Below are 21285 nucleotides of genomic sequence, written 5' to 3' on the forward strand. Positions count from 1 at the left end.
CACCTTTATAGTCACCCAGTAACGTTGCGACGTTTGATACACATAAGGTATTCCTCCAGTGTCCGGGAGTTGAATGATCTCATGGTCATAGGAGCAAATACATTGACATGCAGAAAACAGTAGCAACAAACTGACACGATCATATGCTACATTTATAGTTTGGGTCTTGTCCATCACATCATTCTCCCAATGATGTGATCCCGTCATCAAGTGACAACGCTTGTCTATGGCTAGGAAACTTTAACCATCCTTGATCAACGAGCTAGTCAACTAGAGGCTCACTAGGGATATTGTTTTGTCTATATATCCACACATGCATTTATGTTTCCATTCATTACAATTATAGCATGGATAATAAACGATTATCTTGAAACAGGAAATATAATAATAACTATTTTATTATTGCCTCTAGGGAATATTTCCAACACAAGCAACCATGTACTTCCTTGACTCTCAAGTAAACTATGTAATAACTTGGCCCTTAAGTAACCTCAAGTTTACTTGACTCTCAAACAACATGTGTACTTCCGCCCGGATATAAATACCCCATTGCTATCATCAATAATGACTAATGAATCATCTTTATTCATGTCTCTCGTTCTTTACTTTCTCCTTCAAACACGTTATCATGTACTTTGATCTCCATTAGAGAGATAGGCTAAAACAGAGAAGACCATAGGCGAATTATCTCTTGCAACAAAGGCAGCGGCGCCGAACTTGCACACCTGACGGCAGGGCAACAAGGGCATATGGTTGTATCGGGCTTTGCCAAAAAAAAGGACCACGAACTAGCATGAAATGCCTCCAGAGTGTCGTCGGCATGGATATGCGTGCCCCATCCAGGAAGAAATCGATTAGGAACACAAAATTGATTTGGGTTTTGTCCTTTCTAGAGGAACTCACGCTCAGTCATGAACGATTCACCGTTGTTTTGTTTTTCATGGAAGCATACGCAACCAAGGCCCTTCACAGTGAGGGGACGCGTAGGCTCTACAACTTCACGCATACGGGCAACGGCGTTCGCGGGCCACGGCCCTCGACCCAGACGGCCTCACAACGTCTCTACTTCGGCAAGACGTGGCCACGGCAAAGACGAGCATCCATATGTCCATGCATCCGTTGAAGAAATCGATCAGGAGAAGGCCAACTTAACTTTTATTTGTGATTAGCACCAACGATCCACTAACCGTGTCTCTCCAGAACTGAGAGCAAGTTCCTTTTGCGTCACAGGAAGACACGAAGTGCATCACCTGCCTTCCACAACAATGGAATCTTCGACATTCTGATGAGCGTCAGCCGATGAGATGCTGCTCTTCCCAAAGAAATTTCTCCCTCCTGCGCGACCACACTTGGGTCCTCATTGGATTGTCGTTTCCCACAATTCTACACCTATAAAATATACAAACCTCAGTCCATCGTGTTTTTCCAGTTGGAAATCATATAGGGCTGGTGATATACACGTGTAAAAGAAATAAGTAATTTACCCCCATTCCAAGTGGCGTACATCACCAATTGGAATTGGAGAACCAACGCGGTGACATTTTTCTCAGAAAAACTGAGGACGAGTGCAGAACTAACACATTCGTTTTCACATCACCGTCGCAGGCAAGTTTCCTTTTACCTCGCGCCGACGAATCCGCATGATCAGCGGTGCACGACGCAGAGGCGGCGACATGGCAATGACTTCCAACCATGGCAGCGGGTCCTCAGGCACAGCCGTGAAGCCTCCTAGCGCGCAGCGCGTGACAGATGGCATGTTCCAACGGCGTATGTTAGGGCATATTTTGTTCTAAGTAGTAGTTTTGGTGATTGACGACAGCACCTCTGCTGACTAATCGTGTGCATTGAGCATTTCAGGTAATACATCACAGGGCACAAGATGATTCGTCGCCCCTCGGTGTTGTTGGAGCACGGTGTTTCCTACGGTTCTCTTTGGTAGTGTTGAGTAGTAGAAAAGCCGTACTATTAATAGGGGGTCCGCGTCAGAAAGGTTTGGGTTGAATCAACTCACACATGCGCACATTTTCTTTTCACCACCTTCTCTTTGCGTCAATGGAGCACCCGCTCGGTCTTTCACATCATTTGCAAAGGGTCCAGCGATAGTACCGCTCAAGCTGAGCGGTAGTATTGCTAGCTAGCGGTAGTACCGCTCCAGATTAGCGGTAGTACCGCTAGCTAAGCGGTAGTACCATTCGAGTCGAGCGGTAGTACCGCTTGGGGACCGTAGTACCTCCCTCTCTGAGCGGTTGTACTTCGTCGGACTTTTTGCGAATACTTTTCCAGTGTTGGTAGGCTCGGTAGTAGTATTTCTACTACCGTGGCTTTGTGTTAGCCTAGCGGTAGTACCGCTCAGGCCTGGCGGTAGTACCATTGGGGCTTGCGGTAGTACTGCTCCCTCCAGGCGGTAGTACCCCTAGGGACAACGGTAGTACCGCTGCTCCCAAGCGGTAGTACCGCCAGGGGCGTGCTGACAGTGGGGGGTAACGGTTGGACTTGTTCCCCCACCATATAAAGGGTTCACCTACCTCACGAACCCTACCTTTGACCCTCCAAGACTCCATTGTTGCTCCCTAAGCTCATATGTGCCCGATCTATCTCCCTAGCCAATCAAACTTGTTGATTTCCTAGGGATTGGTTGAGAAGGCCAAGATCTACACTTCCACCAAGAGAAAATTGATTCCCCCACTAATCCCTTGCAGATCTTGTTACTCTTGGGTGTTTGAGCATCCTAGACGGTTGAGGTCACCTGGGAGCCACATTCCATTGTGGTGAAGCTCCGTGGTCTTCTTGGGAGCCTCCAAGCTTTGTGTGGAGATAGCCCCAACCTTGTTTGTAAAGGTTCGGTCTCCACCTTCAAGGGCACCTATAGTGGAATCACGGCACCTTGCATTGTGTGAGGGTGTGAGGAGAACACGGTGGCCCTAGTGGCTTCTTGGGGAGCATTGTGCCTCCACACCGCTCCAACGGAGATGTACTTCCTTCCAAAGGGAAGGAACTTCGGTAACACATCCCCGTCTTCATCGGTTCCACTTGTGGTTATCTCTTACCTTTACATTGTGTATGCTATTGTTGTAGAGTATTTCTTACTTGCTTTAGTGGTCATAGTAGGTAGCATCATATAGGTTGCTGATCTAGTTATTATTTTAGAGAACCTTTATGTTGGTAACCCTAACTTGTTAAGAAAAGCTAAAAATTGGTAGTTTCCTATTCACCCCCCCCCCCTCTAGTCAACCATACCGATCCTTTCAGCGTCCTCCGGCGCACGACAGAGGCCGACGCGGCAAGGCCCTCCGGCCGGTGGCGGTGTCTAATCCCTAGCCACGTGGGAGAAATTGGGGATTTCTTATCCCTTTGACCAATTTGTAACTGAACCCTAAGGTTATATGATAATCTCATATAAGTCATTAAGTTCTACGTTCAGCCATCAGGTTAACAAAACTTTGCGGTCTAACCGTCAGTTCATCCTAAATTGCATAAAAAATAATTATACACCATTTTCATGTATAATTTGTCCTTCAGACATTGTATATGTCTTTGCCGCAAACATTTCCTATGGCATACGTTATAGGAGAACGACCATACTTTTTGCAAGTGATTTTTCTCTTGCAAATCCAATTGTAATTCAAACATGAATTATAAATTGTCATTCTCAATGTGACCACCTGTATTTATTTGTGAATCACAAGGTATTGATGGCATCTACTGCATAATTTGCAGATTATCCATCATTACTATGAGGTCTACATTTTATCATTTAGATAAGATGACTACCTTCAATGTGCTCTTTCAAATATTAATATTAATGTGGCTAGCTAAAGATATCATAAGGTAATATTGGCATCTACTACAAAATTTTGCAGAATATCCACTATTACTGCAAGATCTACATCATGTCATTATGATAGACGACTACCTTCAAAGTGATTTTCTTAAATATAGCATAACATAAGGTAATAGAATTATGAATATCTACTGACAAAAGTCAGACTATGTTTTCTATTACTACGAGATCTACATCATATTAGTGATTATCTTCAAAGTGTTATCCTATATAAATTAAGGTTTACACATATGGCTATAAGGCATCAGCCGTACTAGAATTTGCTCCTCCAAAGCATTTATTGTTGTTGTTCACTAAAATATTTTACTCTCATAGTAAATATTATTCTTGCACACTTTGCTTGAATATGCCATAGGAAACTGCGGAAATATTTTCATATACATGTGATTACCTTCTATTCATTTGGTAAAATACATGGCAATGGAGCCTACATCACTATTTCTAATTATAGTGTCATCCATCCATCAAGATGGATATCATAATTTTTACCGAGTGTCTCAAACACTATTGCAAGATCCACATAACATTGTGGTTGTTATTTTCATAGTGACTAGGCAATGTTAAAATTGCAAAGTCTATGTTTTGGTTGTGACTCTAAAGTCACACTTTTTCTCACGAATGAAGCCCAAAACATTAGCAACGATTTCCTCGCATGCACTATATTGAATGTTTACACCCCATGTTCACCAAGCATCACCTCGATGGATTGTGCTCAACATGATCATTTCATCCATATATTTTGTTTTAATCCAAGAAGTAAATTAAATAATGCATGATCATTTCATGTAACACATGGCTATTATATTGATGCACATATGCATTTTATATGTCACCAACTTCACTTGGTTCTCAAACTAAGTACACAATGGATGAATATATATATATTCACCTTGAATATTCCCTTAAGAGAAACATGCTGCCATGAGCACATCACGAATGATCTCCCATTCGTTTTTCAAAGACCTCAAGTCTATCACAGCTCAGAATTTTGTCACTTAGTCAACTTCAAGTTGAGATCACATGATCAAATATTGTCATATGCGGATCCGATTGAAAAGCCCTTGATACACTTTACATCCTCATATGATGGTATTACCATTTTCCTGTTGGAATTATGCCCTAGAGGCAATAATAAATGTATAGTTATTATTATAATTCCTGTATCAAGATAATAGTTTATTATCCATGCTATAATTGTATTGAATGAAGACTCATTTACATGTGTGGATACATAGACAAAACACCATCCCTAGCATGCCTCTAGTTGGCTAGCCAGTTGATCGATGATAGTCAGTGTCTTCTGATTATGAACAAGGTGTTGTTGCTTGATAACTGGATCACGTCATTAGGAGAATCACGTGATGGACTAGACCCAAACTAATAGACGTAGCATGTTGATCGTGTCATTTTGTTGCTACTGTTTTCTGCGTGTCAAGTATTTATTCCTATGACCATGAGATCATATAACTCACTGACACCGGAGGAATGCTTTGTGTGCATCAAACGTCGCAACGTAACTGGGTGACTATAAAGATGCTCTACAGGTATCTCCGAAGGTGTTAGTTGAGTTAGTATGGATCAAGACTGGGATTTGTCACTCCGTGTGACGGAGAGGTATCTCGGGGCCCACTCGGTAATACAACATCACACACAAGCCTTGCAAGCAATGTAACTTAGTGTAAGTTGCGGGATCTTGTATTACGGAACGAGTAAAGAGACTTGCCGGTAAACGAGATTGAAATAGGTATGCGGATGCTGACGATCGAATCTCGGGCAAGTAACATACCGAAGGACAAAGGGAATGACATACGGGATTATACGAATCCTTGGCACTGAGGTTCAAACGATAAGATCTTCGTAGAATATGTAGGATCCAATATGGGCATCCAGGTCCCGCTATTGGATATTGACCGAGGAGTCTCTCGGGTCATGTCTACATAGTTCTCGAACCCGCAGGGTCTGCACACTTAAGGTTCGACGTTGTTTTATGCGTATTTGAGTTATATGGTTGGTTACCGAATGTTGTTCGGAGTCCCGGATGAGATCACGGACATCACGAGGGTTTCCGGAATGGTCCGGAAACGAAGATTGATATATAGGATGACCTCATTTGATTACCGGAAGGTTTTCGGAGTTACCGGGAATGTACCGGGAATGACGAATGGGTTCCGGGGGTTCACCGGAGGGGGGCAACCCACTCCGGGGAAGCCCATAGGTATTTGTGGGGGTCACACCAGCCCTTAGTGGGCTGGTGGGACAGCCCACCAAATCCTATGCGCCAAGGAACAAAAATCAAAGGAAGAAAGAAAAAAAAAAGGAGGAAGTGGGAAGGGGGAAGGACTCCCTCCCACCAAACCAAGTAGGACTCGGTTTGGGGGGGGAGAGTCCTCCCCCCTGGCTCGGCCGACCCCCTTGGAGTCCCTTGGACTCCAAGGCAAGGTTCCCCTCCCTCCTCCTATATATATGGGGCTTTTAGGGCAGATTTGAGACGTTTTTTCTCACGGCTGCCCGACCACATACCTCCATAGTTTTTCCTCTAGATCGTGTTTCTGCGGAGCTCGGGCGGAGCCCTGCTGAGACAAGATCATCACCAACCTCCGGAGCGCCGTCACGCTGCCGGAGAACTCTTCTACCTCTCCGTCTCTCTTGCTGGATCAAGAAGGCCGAGATCATCGTCGAGCTGTACGTGTGCTGAACGCGGAGGTGCCGTCCGTTCGGTACTAGATCGTGGGACTGATCGCGGGATTGTTCGCGGGGCGGATCGAGGGACGTGAGGACGTTCCACTACATCAACCGCGATCTCACATCGCTTCTGCTGTACGATCTACAAGGGTACGTAGATCACTCATCCCCTCTCGTAGATGGACATCACCATGATAGGTCTTCGTGCGCGTAGGAAAATTTTTGTTTCCCATGCGACGTTCCCAACAGTGGCATCATGAGCTAGGTTCATGCGTAGATGTCTTCTCGAGTAGAACACAAAAGGTTTTGTGGGCGGTGATGTGCGTTTTGCTGCCCTCCTTAGTCTTTTCTTGATTCCGCGGTATTGTTGGATTGAAGCGGCTTGGACCGACATTACTCGTACGCTTACGAGAGACTGGTTTCATCGTTACGAGTAACCCCCTTTGCTCAAAGATGACTGGCAAGTGACGGTTTCTCCAACTTTAGTTGAATCGGATTTGACCGAGGAGGTCCTTGGATGAGGTTAAATAGCAACTCATATATCTCCGTTGTGGTGTTTGCGTAAGTAAGATGCGATCCTACTAGATACCCTTGGTTGCCACGTAAAACATGCAACAACAAAATTAGAGGACGTCTAACTTGTTTTTGCAGGGTATGATTGTGATATGATATGGCCAATGATGTGATGTGATATATTGGATGTATGAGATGATCATGTTGTAATAGAAATATCGACTTGCACGTCGATGGTACGGCAACCGGCAGGAGCCATAGGGTTGTCTTTATACTAACATATGTGCTTGCAGATGCGTTTACTATTTTGCTAGGATGTAGCTTTAGTAGTGATAGCATAAGTAGCACGACAACCCCGATGGCGACACGTTGATGGAGATCATGATGATGGAGATCATGGTGTGGCGCCGGTGACAAGAAGATCGTGCCGGTGCTTTGGTGATGGAGATCAAGAAGCACGTGATAATGGCCATATCATGTCACTTATGAATTGCATGTGATGTTAATCCTTTTATGCACCTTATTTTGCTTAGAACGACGGTAGCATTATGAGGTGATCTCTCACTAAAATTTCAAGACGAAATTGTGTTCTCCCCGACTGTGCACCGTTGCTACAGTTCGTCGTTTCGAGACACCACGTGATGATCGGGTGTGATAGACTCAACGTTCACATACAACGGGTGCAAAACAGTTGCGCACGCGGAACACTCGGGTTAAGCTTGAAGAGCCTAGCATGTGCAGACATGGCCTCGGAACACATGAGACCGAAAGGTCGATCATGAATCATATAGTTGATATGATTAGCATAGGGATGCTTACCACTGAAACTACTCTCGACTCACGTGATGATCGGACTTGGGATAGTGTAAGTGGATCATGAACCACTCAAATGACTAGAGAGATGTACTTTTTGAGTGGGAGTTTAGCATATAATTTGATTAAGTTGAACTCTAATTATCTTGAACATAGTCTAAGTCCACTTTGAATATATTTGTGTTGTAGATCATGGCTCACGCAAGTGTCATCCTCAATTTTAATACGTTCCTAGAGAAAGCTAAGTTGAAAGATGATGGAAGCAACTTTGTAGACTGGGCTCGTAATCTTAGGCTAATCTTACAAGCTGGAAAGAAGGATTATGTCCTTAATGCTGCGCTAGGAGATGAACCACCCGCTACGGCTGATCAGGATGTTAAGAACGCTTGGTTGGCGCGTAAGGAGGACTACTCAATAGTTCAATGTGCAGTCTTGTATGGCTTAGAGCCGGGACTTCAACGTCGCTTTGAGCGTCATGGAGCATTTGAGATGTTCCAGGAGTTGAAGTTTATCTTTCAGAAGAACGCCCGGATCGAGAGGTATGAGACCTCCGATAAATTCTATGCTTGCAAGATGGAGGAAAACTCGTCTGTCAGTGAACATGTGCTCAAGATGTCTGGGTACTCAAACCGTCTAGCTGAACTAGGGATTGAACTCCCGCAAGAAGCTATCACTGACAGAATCCTCCAATCACTGCCGCCAAGCTATAAAGGCTTTGTGTTGAACTACAACATGCAAGGGATGAACAAGTCTCCCGGCGAGTTGTTTGCAATGCTGAAAGTCGCAGAGTCTGAACTCCGTAAAGAGCATCAAGTGTTGATGGTCAGCAAGACCACTAGTTTCAAGAGAAACGGCAAAGGCAAGAAGGTCAATTCGAAGAAGAGCGGCAAGCCTGTTGCCAATCCGCCGAAGAAACCCAAGGCTGGACCTAAGCCTGAAACAGAGTGCTTCTATTGCAAGGGTATGGGTCACTGGAAGCGCAATTGCCCCAAGTATCTGGCAGATAAGAAGGCGGGCAAAGAAAAATCAGGTATATTTGATATACATGTTATTTATGTGTACTTAACCAGCTCTCGTAGTAGTGCCTGGGTATTCGATACCGGTTCTGTTGCTCACATTTGCAACTCGAAGCAGGAACTGCGGAATAGACGGAGGCTGGCGAAAGACGAAGTGACGATGCGTGTAGGAAACGGTTCCAAGGTTGATGCAATCGCCGTCGGCACCGTGTCACTTCAACTACCATCGGGATTAGTGATGAACTTAAATCATTGTTATTTAGTGCCTGCGTTGAGCATGAACATTATATATGGATCTTGTTTATTGCGAGACGGTTACTCTTTTAAGTCTGAGAATAATGGTTGTTCTATTTCTATGAGTAACATCTTTTATGGTCATGCACCGAATGTGAGAGGATTGTTCATATTGAATCTTGATAGAGATACGCATATACATAACATTGAGATCAAAAGAGTTAGAGTAAACAATGATAGCGCCATATTTTTGTGGCACTGCCGCTTGGGTCATATTGGTGTAAAGCGCATGAAGAAACTCCATGCTGATGGACTTTTGGAGTCACTTGACTTTGATTCACTTGACACGTGCGAACCATGCCTCATGGGCAAGATGACTAAAACTCCGTTCTCCGGAACAATGGAGCGTGCAAGTGACTTGTTGGAAATCATACATACCGATGTGTGTGGTCCGATGAGCGTGGAGGCACGCGGCGGATATCGTTATTTTCTCACCTTCACTGACGATTTAAGTAGATATGGTTATGTCTACTTGATGAAGCACAAGTCTGAAACATTTGAAAAGTTCAAACAATTTCAGAGTGAAGTGGAAAATCATCGTAACAAGAAGATCAAGTTCCTACGGTCTGATCGTGGGGGTGAGTATCTGAGTTTCGAGTTTGGTGCTCACTTAAGACAATGTGGAATTGTTTCGCAGTTAACACCGCCTGGAACACCACAGCGTAATGGTGTGTCCGAACGTCGTAATCGTACTTTGTTAGAAATGGTGCGATCTATGATGTCTCTTACTGATTTGCCGTTATCGTTTTGGGGTTATGCATTAGAAATAGCTGCATTCACTTTAAATAGGGCACCATCAAAATCCGTTGAGACGACACCATACGAACTGTGGTATGGCAAAAGACCAAAGTTGTGGTTTCTTAAAGTTTGGGGATGTGATGCTTATGTCAAAAAGCTTCAGCCTGAGAAGCTGGAACCCAAAGCGGAAAAGTGCGTCTTCATAGGTTACCCAAAAGAGACAGTTGGGTACACCTTCTATCTCAAATCCGAGGGCAAAGTGTTTGTTGCTAAGAACGGAACTTTTCTCGAGAAGGAGTTTCTCTCGAGAGAATTGAGTGGGAGGAAGATAGAACTTGACGAGGTTGTCGAACCTCTCATCCCTCTGGATGGTGGCGCAGGGCAAGGGGAAACCCCTGTGATTGCGACGCCGGTTGAGGAGGAAGTTAATGATGATGATCATGAAACTCCAGTTCAAGTTTCTGTTGAACCACGCAGGTCGACGAGATCACGCGCTGCTCCAGAGTGGTACGGTAATCCCGTCTTGACAATCATGTTGTTAGACAACAATGAACCTGCAAATTATGAAGAAGCAATGGTGGGCCCAGATTCCAACAAATGGCTAGAAGCCATGAAATCCGAGATAGGATCCATGTATGAGAACAAAGTATGGACTTTGGAGATACTACCTGAGGGCCGCAAGGCAATTCAGAACAAATGGATCTTTAAGAAGAAGACGGACGCTGACGGTAATGTGACCGTTTATAAAGCTCGACTTGTGGCAAAGGGTTTTTCACAAGTTCCAGGAATTGACTACGATGAGACTTTCTCTCCCGTAGCAATGCTTAAGTCCGTCAGAATCATGTTAGCAATAGCTGCATTTTTCGATTATGAAATTTGGCAGATGGATGTCAAAACGGCGTTCCTTAACGGTTTTCTTAAGGAAGAGTTGTATATGATGCAACCCGAAGGTTTTGTCGATCCTAAAAATGCTGACAAGGTGTGCAAGCTCCAGCGATCCATTTATGGACTGGTGCAAGCATCTCGGAGTTGGAACAAACGCTTTGATGAGGTGATCAAAGCATTTGGGTTTATACAAGTGGTTGGAGAATCTTGTATTTACAAGAAAGTGAGTGGGAGCTCTGTGGCGTTTCTAATATTATATGTGGATGACATATTACTGATTGGAAACAACGTAGAGCTTTTGGAGAGCATAAAAGGTTACTTGAATAAAAGTTTCTCTATGAAGGACCTAGGAGAAGCTGCTTACATTCTGGGCATTAAGATCTATAGGGATAGATCAAAACGCCTGATAGGACTTTCACAAAGCACATACCTTGATAAAGTTTTGAAGAGGTTTAAAATGGAACAGTCCAAGAAAGGGTTCTTGCCAGTGTTACAAGGTACGAGATTGAGTAAGACTCAGTGCCCAGCAACTGATGAAGATAGAGAGCATATGCGCTCCGTCCCATATGCTTCAGCCATAGGCTCTATCATGTATGCAATGCTGTGCACTAGACCGGATGTTAGCCTGGCCATAAGTATGGCAGGCAGGTTCCAGAGTAATCCAGGAGTGGATCACTGGACAGCGGTCAAGAATATCCTGAAGTACCTGAAAAGGACTAAGGAGATGTTTCTCGTGTATGGAGGTGACGAAGAGCTCGCCGTAAAAGGTTACGTCGACGCAAGCTTTGACACAGATCCGGACGACTCTAAGTCGCAAACCGGATACGTATTTATTCTTAATGGGGGTGCAGTAAGCTGGTGCAGTTCCAAGCAAAGCGTCGTAGCAGATTCTACATGTGAAGCGGAGTACATGGCTGCCTCGGAGGCGGCTAAGGAGGGTGTCTGGATGAAGCAGTTCATGACGGATCTTGGAGTGGTGCCAAGTGCACTGGATCCAGTAACCTTGTTCTGTGATAACACTGGTGCCATTGCCTTAGCAAAGGAACCAAGGTTTCACAAGTAGACCAGACACATCAAACGACGCTTCAACCTCATCCGCGACTACGTCGAGGAGGAGGACGTAAATATATGCAAAGTGCACACGGATCTGAATGTAGCAGACCCGCTGACTAAACCTCTTCCACGGCCAAAACATGATCGACACCAGAACTGTATGGGTGTTAGATTTATTACAATGTAATTCACATGGTGATGTGAGGGCTAGATTATTGACTCTAGTGCAAGTGGGAGACTGTTGGAATTATGCCCTAGAGGCAATAATAAATGTATAGTTATTATTATAATTCCTGTATCAAGATAATAGTTTATTATCCATGCTATAATTGTATTGAATGAAGACTCATTTACATGTGTGGATACATAGACAAAACACCATCCCTAGCATGCCTCTAGTTGGCTAGCCAGTTGATCGATGATAGTCAGTGTCTTCTGATTATGAACAAGGTGTTGTTGCTTGATAACTGGATCACGTCATTAGGAGAATCACGTGATGGACTAGACCCAAACTAATAGACGTAGCATGTTGATCGTGTCATTTTGTTGCTACTGTTTTCTGCGTGTCAAGTATTTATTCCTATGACCATGAGATCATATAACTCACTGACACCGGAGGAATGCTTTGTGTGCATCAAACGTCGCAACGTAACTGGGTGACTATAAAGATGCTCTACAGGTATCTCCGAAGGTGTTAGTTGAGTTAGTATGGATCAAGACTGGGATTTGTCACTCCGTGTGACGGAGAGGTATCTCGGGGCCCACTCGGTAATACAACATCACACACAAGCCTTGCAAGCAATGTAACTTAGTGTAAGTTGCGGGATCTTGTATTACGGAACGAGTAAAGAGACTTGCTTGTAAACGAGATTGAAATAGGTATGCGGATGCTGACGATCGAATCTCGGGCAAGTAACATACCGAAGGACAAAGGGAATGACATACGGGATTATACGAATCCTTGGCACTGAGGTTCAAACGATAAGATCTTCGTAGAATATGTAGGATCCAATATGGGCATCCGGGTCCCGCTATTGGATATTGACCGAGGAGTCTCTCGGGTCATGTCTACATAGTTCTCGAACCCGCAGGGTCTGCACACTTAAGGTTCGACGTTGTTTTATGCGTATTTGAGTTATATGGTTGGTTACCGAATGTTGTTCGGAGTCCCGGATGAGATCACGGACGTCACGAGGGTTTCCGGAATGGTCCGGAAACGAAGATTGATATATAGGATGACCTCATTTGATTACCGGAAGGTTTTCGGAGTTACCGGGAATGTACCGGGAATGACGAATGGGTTCCGGGGGTTCACCGGAGGGGGGCAACCCACTCCGGGGAAGCCCATAGGTATTTGTGGGGGTCACACCAGCCCTTAGTGGGCTGGTGGGACAGCCCACCAAATCCTATGCGCCAAGGAACAAAAATCAAAGGAAGAAAGAAAAAAAAAGGAGGAAGTGGGAAGGGGGAAGGACTCCCTCCCACCAAACCAAGTAGGACTCGGTTTGGGGGGGGGGGAGAGTCCTCCCCCCTGGCTCGGCCGACCCCCTTGGAGTCCCTTGGACTCCAAGGCAAGGTTCCCCTCCCTCCTCCTATATATATGGGGCTTTTAGGGCAGATTTGAGACGTTTTTTCTCACGGCTGCCCGACCACATACCTCCATAGTTTTTCCTCTAGATCGTGTTTCTGCGGAGCTCGGGCGGAGCCCTGCTGAGACAAGATCATCACCAACCTCCGGAGCGCCGTCACGCTGCCGGAGAACTCTTCTACCTCTCCGTCTCTCTTGCTGGATCAAGAAGGCCGAGATCATCGTCGAGCTGTACGTGTGCTGAACGCGGAGGTGCCGTCCGTTCGGTACTAGATCGTGGGACTGATCGCGGGATTGTTCGCGGGGCGGATCGAGGGACGTGAGGACGTTCCACTACATCAACCGCGATCTCACATCGCTTCTGCTGTACGATCTACAAGGGTACGTAGATCACTCATCCCCTCTCGTAGATGGACATCACCATGATAGGTCTTCGTGCGCGTAGGAAAATTTTTGTTTCCCATGCGACGTTCCCAACATTTCCATGATGAAGAAACATGGAATCTCTTAAAATCGTCAGACTCACCCCACAGGTGCTATACCATCATCTGAAAATCTTGTTGGTACCAAATGCCATGTCAGTGGCGACGAAAAATAGCCATGAGGACTTCAAAGTAAAGTGGCGGGTAAATTACAACCAAACACGGAATTACCTATTAATATGTAATAGATCATTTTCAAACGACCGAAAAGACAACTCTCAAGTTTGTCAAATGTGTGGTTACATAAATATCGTACGTATGACTACCAAACCCTCAAACATATGGTCAAACCACATCACAAATTTATTGAAAAGGCTGATAAATTCAACGGGATAAATTTGAAAATTTATAAATAACAACCAAAATATTCTGGTAGATGCTTGTTCTTAGAATCTTCATTAGAAGGAGAACTAAAGTCTAGGGCAGTAAATGGAGGATGAAGTTATTTGCACTCAATAATAACGGAGACCTGAGGTATTCTCCTAATTATCCCAACATATTATTAGCATATACTTGTACTACTACATGTAGTAAAATGTCTAATATCATATCCTTTGGATACAATATTTGATAAATTCGAATGTATGTTTCAATTTCATATACAATATTGTTGCGTACACAATGACTTTTTAAATATTAATAAGTTAAATATTAGGCTTGGTAGCCTTAGCCATCCTGGTTTGGGGATGATTAAAAACTTATTGACAATTGTGTTGGTCACAACTTAAAAGTTGCAAAATTTTGCAAATCATCGGATTTTGTGTGCACCACATTTGTCATAGGGGAAATTAATTTAAGTCATTCTCATCTTACAATTCTAAATGGGCCACTCATTCTTCGTTGAACACATTCAGAAGATATGTCGATTACTCAACCATTATGTTGTCTTATGTAGATACTTCATGGCACTCATGGAAACATTTACAAAATAGTTTCAAGTGTGTCTCTTGTCACACACAACCATGAATGACCTTACCAAATTAATCGTTCAACTTATCAAAGTAAGAGCAAATTATCCTGGACAACGGATATACCCATTCAAATGGACAATGTTATTGAACCCATTTCATTAGCAATGGTACCTTGTGTACATACCCAGAATGGCTTAATTCAATATATTATCAAAGATAGTGAAATTAATTACATGACCAATCTTAAAGAATTGTAAATTTACCAACATCTTGCTAGACAACTACGACCTTACACACCGTAAGTATGATCTAAATCATACCAACTGCATATCATGCTACTTTCCCCTTGTAGTAATTACGTGGAAAACAACAAAGTATTTCCTATCTGCGATAATTCGGTTACATACCAATATTACCACTCCAGTATGCATCAATGGGCCCTCACAGAAAATTAGGGATCTATGTGAGGAATAACAATTTATCCGTCAATCAAAATTATTCACGGCCTGTATGCTGATTGCATCAACAATAAGGACAACATAAAAATAGGTGTTGGTGTTTTCTTAAGTGCGTGCAATGAGGAATTTGGTATAGTAGATGCACGAAACATATACGATAGTAGATAGTTATTGTTTGCTAACAGCAATGAAAAAACTCAATCATACGCAAGAAGTTACACAAATATTTGGTTCTACCATTCACCAACTTAAGAAATAGAATGATACAAAATAAAATCTTCAAACGAATTAAGTTTAGGGGAATTTGCGAGATCATTCGAAAATCAACAGGGCAAAAGACCGTTCTCACCAAATATTCATCTCAATTTTTCAACATGAGGTTAGCTAGAACAATGATCTTGGAAATAATATCCCCTCTCATCTTTGTCAATACTTTTCACTTCATGCTCGATGGGATCAATGGGTCTTCCCTAACTTGTGGGTCAATTTAATTTTGTTCTAGCACGAGGGGCAAGGCATACCCACCAATAAGACTCAAATTTTTGCAATAAGGAACACTATTCCACCCAAGATCTCCAAGATCCCAAAATATGGAGAGCTGCCCCCATCAAGACCAATATGAAGAATCCAAGGCCATGGTAGAAGGTTCCAAGGATCGACAATTTTTTACCGGCGCTCATAAGTGGTGACTATATTGACTATGGATCTAAGGGTCTCCTTTTGTGGGTTTCTAAATGGCAAGTCAATAAAATTCCAATGTGTTCAACCCAAGCCTAAGGGGGTCAACCCAAGTCCAAGATAGATAACGAAACTCCAATAAAAAAAAGGACAACATGGATGGCGAAAAGCAAAGGATCCCAACACTAGAAGAGTCCCAAAACTATACAGGCCATCATGAGCGAGGGATGCGACGGAATGGCTGGGTGGGGGCTCCCTCATATTTGACTATTACTGTGCCAAAATGTCAGCATAAGGTATGTAGCGCTTGGTCTTGAACAACAATGTTCTTTTCATTGTCTTGGTCTTTTTTCTTGGGGTTTTTTCAAAAGCATCTTGAAAAAAACTAATCTAGGTTTGTTACAACATACTTAAAATACATTTCACAATTAAGAAGTGACTAGGAATTTAGAGAAATGTGCATAAATTTAAAATGTTCCTTGAAAATTAAAGATGGTTCACAAAATTTTAAATACAATCAAGAATGTAAAATGCCCAACCAATCCATGGTTGTGGCGCACAGAATAGGCAAATCCGATGGTCGCGACAAAACAACCACCAATTTGTAGATTTCCGACGATCCGAGGCACTAGGGTGTGGGGGAGGTCGATCTGGGGCCTACGACGACCCACAACCGTGATCCCGGCGGCTGGTGTGGCCAGAATCGAAGGCGGCGCCCGGAGGCAATGGGTGGGGGAAAAGCACGGGTAAAATGTTTCACCAACCAATTGCTTCTAGTAATATATAGTGCACCAACTGGTCGGGAGGGAGAACCCGCGTTTTCGCGCGTTGGTGTGGGCATTTTTCCGTGCCCTGTAATTTTTTTACGGGTCGGACGTGGTTACGGAATCTGGTGTGGCAGCACTTCCCGCCACGACATGTATTTTGTCGGTTATTTTGTGGGTTCAACCCTTTTACGAGGTATGCTAGAGATGCTTTTAGTGGTTCAGTACGTGTGGACCATGCCATGTTTCCTCAGACCAGCCGGTGGCGTCAAGGATGCATGCTTCCTCTCGATCGTGCCTCTTCATCAAAGCACCAAAGAACCGGACCTCCGCCACCTTGTTAACCCACGCGGTGCCCTGCTTAAACTTTATGGGCCAAACACTCTTTGTGTGCTCCATCGTTCACGTATACCACGCCTAACAAATCAGGCCACGTCTTTCTAGATCATGCGCTCGTCTCATCTCAACAGCACCAACATGTCCTACCATGTCTTCTTTCATTGTGCGGTCCAACGCATCGAGCTTCGACGCCTAATTTTGCTTTTTTTACCTTTTTTTTTTTTGTAAGTCCTGGATAAATCTAGTTTGGAGAGGACATGTCAACCTTTTTTACAACGACATGCAAAACTGGACAAAAAACAAGAATCAAGCTAGGGGCTAATTGCATAGATGCACATGTGTCCCATCACGTTGGGCATGTTTTATGTGTCACCCAAACAAAAAGCAACTAACTGCTATTAAACATATATTTTTGTTTTCATTTTAATTTTATAGTAGACGAGTCACACTTTTGTACTCCCTCCGTCCTAAAATTCTTGTCTTAGATTTGTCTAGAAATGGATGTATCAAAATAATAAAACGTGACTAGATACATTCATATCTAGAAAAACCTAAGACAAGAAATTTTTGGGACGGAGGGAGTATCAAGTTTTTTTGTCCCAATCATAGGATGTGTCTTCTTTTTTTAACACAGTTTAACTATAGGTTTTGTCTGGATGGTAGCCATTCTTGTAATTTTCCTTGCTAATAACTTTGTCCAACTCATGGTTAAGCTAACCGTTCTTTTTTTGTTCAAGAGCTAACCAACATCTAGTTTTTTAATATATAGTCTGGCATTTTTATTGGACGAAGCAAATATATGGCAATAGTTTTGGGGAGCTCCTATACGGCGGTGCAGGCGCCTGTTCGTGTTTCTGGTGCCAGCAGCGCCTCCCGGGCCGGCCCATAAAACATCTCCTGACGCCCCGCTGCAGGTCATGAAAAAATTTCATTAATTTTTTAAAATGTGAATTACAAAAGTATATTAAAATTTTATTGAATGAAAAAGCACTGAATCAGATTTGCAAAAATTTCAATGATTATGCAAAAAGATTCACAGATTTTTAGAATATGTTCATAGATTTAAAAAATAATTAAAAAATCGACAAAAATCGTCGAATTTGTTAAACAATTCATAAATTTTTAAAAACAGTTCAATAATTTTGAAAAAAGTTCACAAATTTTAAAATATGTTCACCGATTTTCAGAAAAAGTTCACAGATTTCAAAAAAAGTTTATCAATTTTTAAAAATAGTTCATTGATTTTGAAAAAGTCCACGAGTTTTAAAATGTGTTCACCAATTTTCAGAAGAAGTTCAACGATTTCAGGAAAAAAGTTCGTAAATTTTTATTTTTTTTATTGATTTTGAAAAAAAATCACGAATTTTATATATGTTCACGATTTTCAAAAGAAGATCACCGATTTAAAAAAAAACGTTCATCAATTTTTAAAAATAGTTCATCGATTTTGAAAAAAGTTTGCAAATTTTAAAATATGTTCACGGATTTTCAAAAAAGTTCATCGATTTAGAAAAACGTTCACAAATTTTTAATTATGTTCACGGATTTTCAGAAATGTTCACAAATTTCGAAAAAAAGTTCACCAATTAAAAAAAGATTTAATCGAATTTCCTAAAATAATCAATTTGAAAGTAAACTAGTAAAAGTGTCCGTGCATTGCAACGGGAGAATATAAATCTTGGGAAACAATACACCTCAACGACAAAGGAAGGTAGAAAATATTTTGCAAAAAATGGAGTGTGTGTTTGTGATTCATCCCTGGTTTATCTCTTGAATGTAAAGAAATGAGACAATTTGTTCGATGAAGCTATTTCATATTTAACAATGCGCAGACCCTTTAAGCTACATGAAGCAACCATGATGTATATCTTGCCTTCAGCATGATCGAATTATGTCCACTGAAAAAGTACACACATGGGGTTTCCAATTGCCAAAGCCAAACATACCATTATTTCAGTCATAAATGCAGAACATATATCATATGTACGAAATGAATTATTATCCCTGATGGTTTTAGTAATATTGTTGTCTAGGTTGATTGTTTGGCAATTTTTGTTGTACCTTGATGAAAACAAAAAGACATAGAGAATTTCTAGTAGTCTTGATAGTTTTGTTGACACATTATCTTTTCCTTTCCTTTTGGATGTTTGCAAATTCCGACCTATTTAATGGAGAAAAATGCTCAATTTGGTGCACCTCAAATTCTCAAATTCGATGTTGAATAATCACAATGTGTTTTATCTTGAACTTCTTATGGTTGTGCGCACCCTGGCCTCTTACCCGCTGTAAGACTCTTGGTTCATTGATGAAATGGAACAGGGTGGTGTGGTCCATGCAGCTCCCATACTTTGAGAAGTAAAATCTTATGGTTATATTGTAAATTGGCGCTACCACGTCACGTAAGTGGTGGATCCCTGAACCCTGCATGCAGTACCAGTTTAGATATACTGTAGTAATACTGGTTAAATTAACTCATGATCAACTGCTAAAACCTGCCACTATAAATTAAGGTGAAAGGCCCCTTGAATTGTATGCCCCTTGACTGTACAATTGTTCAGGTTACTATACAAACTAATTTGGGAACAGACTAAACATATCAGGATATACATCAGTTGACTGTGAAGAAAAGAAATCATTATGTACTAATACTCTACTAAATTAACTACATCCATTCACATCTCTATCTTGTTTTGTTGATATCTTTACATATAGAGTCAGGAGATATAGAGTAGTTGATAGGAGAGGAGAAACAACCATCAATAATGCTAATGTCACCTCTCCATAGTACCATATGTCCAAAGGCACTCAAGTAAAAATTATAACACAAAAATGACAAATAGCAATGGGAGTTTGGAGCCCATCCATGTGATTTAGATGATGTGGGAAAGAGCATTGATTTTACCCTCTTGTGGTAAAATACAATTAGAAAAGTTCAATCAACTGCTGAATAGGTGCTTTAAGCTCATCCGACTTCCTTAGTAAGTATTTTTTTTAACTGTCAACTTCCTTAGTTTTGAAAATGAACAAATCCCTCTTATAACATAATTTAATTCATCATATTTATACAGACATTACCAATTCATTTTTCTGGTACGCAATAGTTAAAAAATAGGAACTGCTAGTACATCATACATATACACAGTATATCAAAAAGCATGGATAGAGTTGTTTTGTTATTAAAATGCTCCCTCTTGTGAGTTTAATAGCAGTTCATGATAAAATCCTGGGTCTCTAAAGTTCTTTTGTAAATAGCAGTTTTGGTAGAAAATACAAGCTTCAGCTAGCACCGAGTCATAAACTTACAGTAGATAGCTCTTAGAACAAGTAGATTATCAGTGCGTCGTGGATTTTTCAGATAGACAATGTTACCATGCTCTGAAGCCTCTCTGCAGCTACAGTCGCTCCTTCTGCTGTAGCCATGGAAATTAATTCATTTTCTCAACTGATTTCTTCGAATTCTTGACATAATGAAAATGTTAATGAGACTGATGTGCAAGTTCTCAACCTTGTTCTTTATAATTATCTTCTGTTGTAGCCAAGGATTACTACTAATTATCAGATGCTATGTTTGATACTATCTAATTTAGTGCAGACAACCAACGGCATACTGTGTTCAATTCTTGAGTTCGTATAACTTTGCAAACTGAGACAGTACACGAGGTCAACAGAGAGGAGAACACATAGTCCATATTACAAACGTACTCGTCAGGAGCGGAGGGAGGCGACCGTCGGTCGTCCTGTCTGGAGTGTGGGAAGGAGGGAGGCAACTGCAGAGATGGCTGAAGTAGCTGGATGCTGGATCCCAGGCGGTGGCGATGGCGTCCCCTGGACGACTGGGGTCGCTGGTCCAGCACGCATCAGCGGTGGCGCTGTCGTACGGGGAGGCGCCGGCGTGTTGGTCCTGGCTCCTGGTGGTGCGGGGCGGCATCGCCGCACCGGGCAAGGACGGCGACGGAAGGGGCAACGGAAGGGGCGGCGGAAGTGGCGGCTGCGTCCGATGTTGGAAGCGACGGCGAAAGGGAGGTAGTGAATGGATTTCCACGGGACAATCCCCTACCTTATTCTTTTTTTTGTGTGGTACCCTACCTTACCCTCCTCCGGTGGATCCCGGCGCCGTCCAGCGCCGCCTCCTTGGCGGCTTCGCCATTGGGCTTGACCGGTGGCTCGCAGAAGTGCGCCTCGCAGCCGGCCGCGTCGGGAGCAGCGGAGTCGTCGGGTAGGCGGCCGCGG

At 42.7% G+C, this 21285-nt stretch overlaps 1 protein-coding gene across 5 annotated transcripts; it reads right to left on the reverse strand.

The window, feature by feature from the left end:
- Window positions 1-17280: 17280 nt before the first annotated feature.
- LOC123410265 lies at window positions 17281-21082 on the reverse strand. 5 transcript variants are annotated; one of them, XM_045103175.1, is made up of 4 exons: window positions 20758-21082; window positions 20425-20462; window positions 19336-19476; window positions 17281-17963 (listed from the first exon to the last, which is right to left on the reverse strand). In XM_045103175.1, exons 1-4 carry the CDS (start codon window positions 20981-20983, stop codon window positions 17835-17837), a joined length of 534 nt encoding a protein of 177 aa, XP_044959110.1. In that variant the 5' UTR covers window positions 20984-21082; the 3' UTR covers window positions 17281-17834. The 5 variants fall into 5 exon arrangements, 2 of the variants coding, with proteins under 2 accessions (XP_044959110.1, XP_044959109.1); XM_045103174.1 differs by having other exon boundaries at window positions 20425-20465; XR_006613016.1 differs by having other exon boundaries at window positions 20359-20462.
- Between the last annotated feature and the right edge of the window lie 203 nt (window positions 21083-21285).

The sequence above is a fragment of the Hordeum vulgare genome, chromosome 7H (assembly GCF_904849725.1).
Source record: "Hordeum vulgare subsp. vulgare chromosome 7H, MorexV3_pseudomolecules_assembly, whole genome shotgun sequence".
In the NCBI taxonomy this organism is placed as follows: Eukaryota; Viridiplantae; Streptophyta; class Magnoliopsida; order Poales; family Poaceae; genus Hordeum; species Hordeum vulgare.

Coding starts and splice junctions, on each gene's coding strand:
- LOC123410265 (XM_045103174.1), bottom strand. CDS start 20,983: ATGCCGCCCCGCACCACCAGGAGCCAGGACCAACACGCCGGCGCCTCC. Junction 19,477..20,424: donor CAGAGAGGCTTCAGAGCATG/GTAACATTGTCT, acceptor TACTGCATGCAG/GGTTCAGGGATCCACCACTT. Junction 17,964..19,335: donor AACCAAGAGTCTTACAGCGG/GTAAGAGGCCAG, acceptor CATGACCTGCAG/CGGGGCGTCAGGAGATGTTT.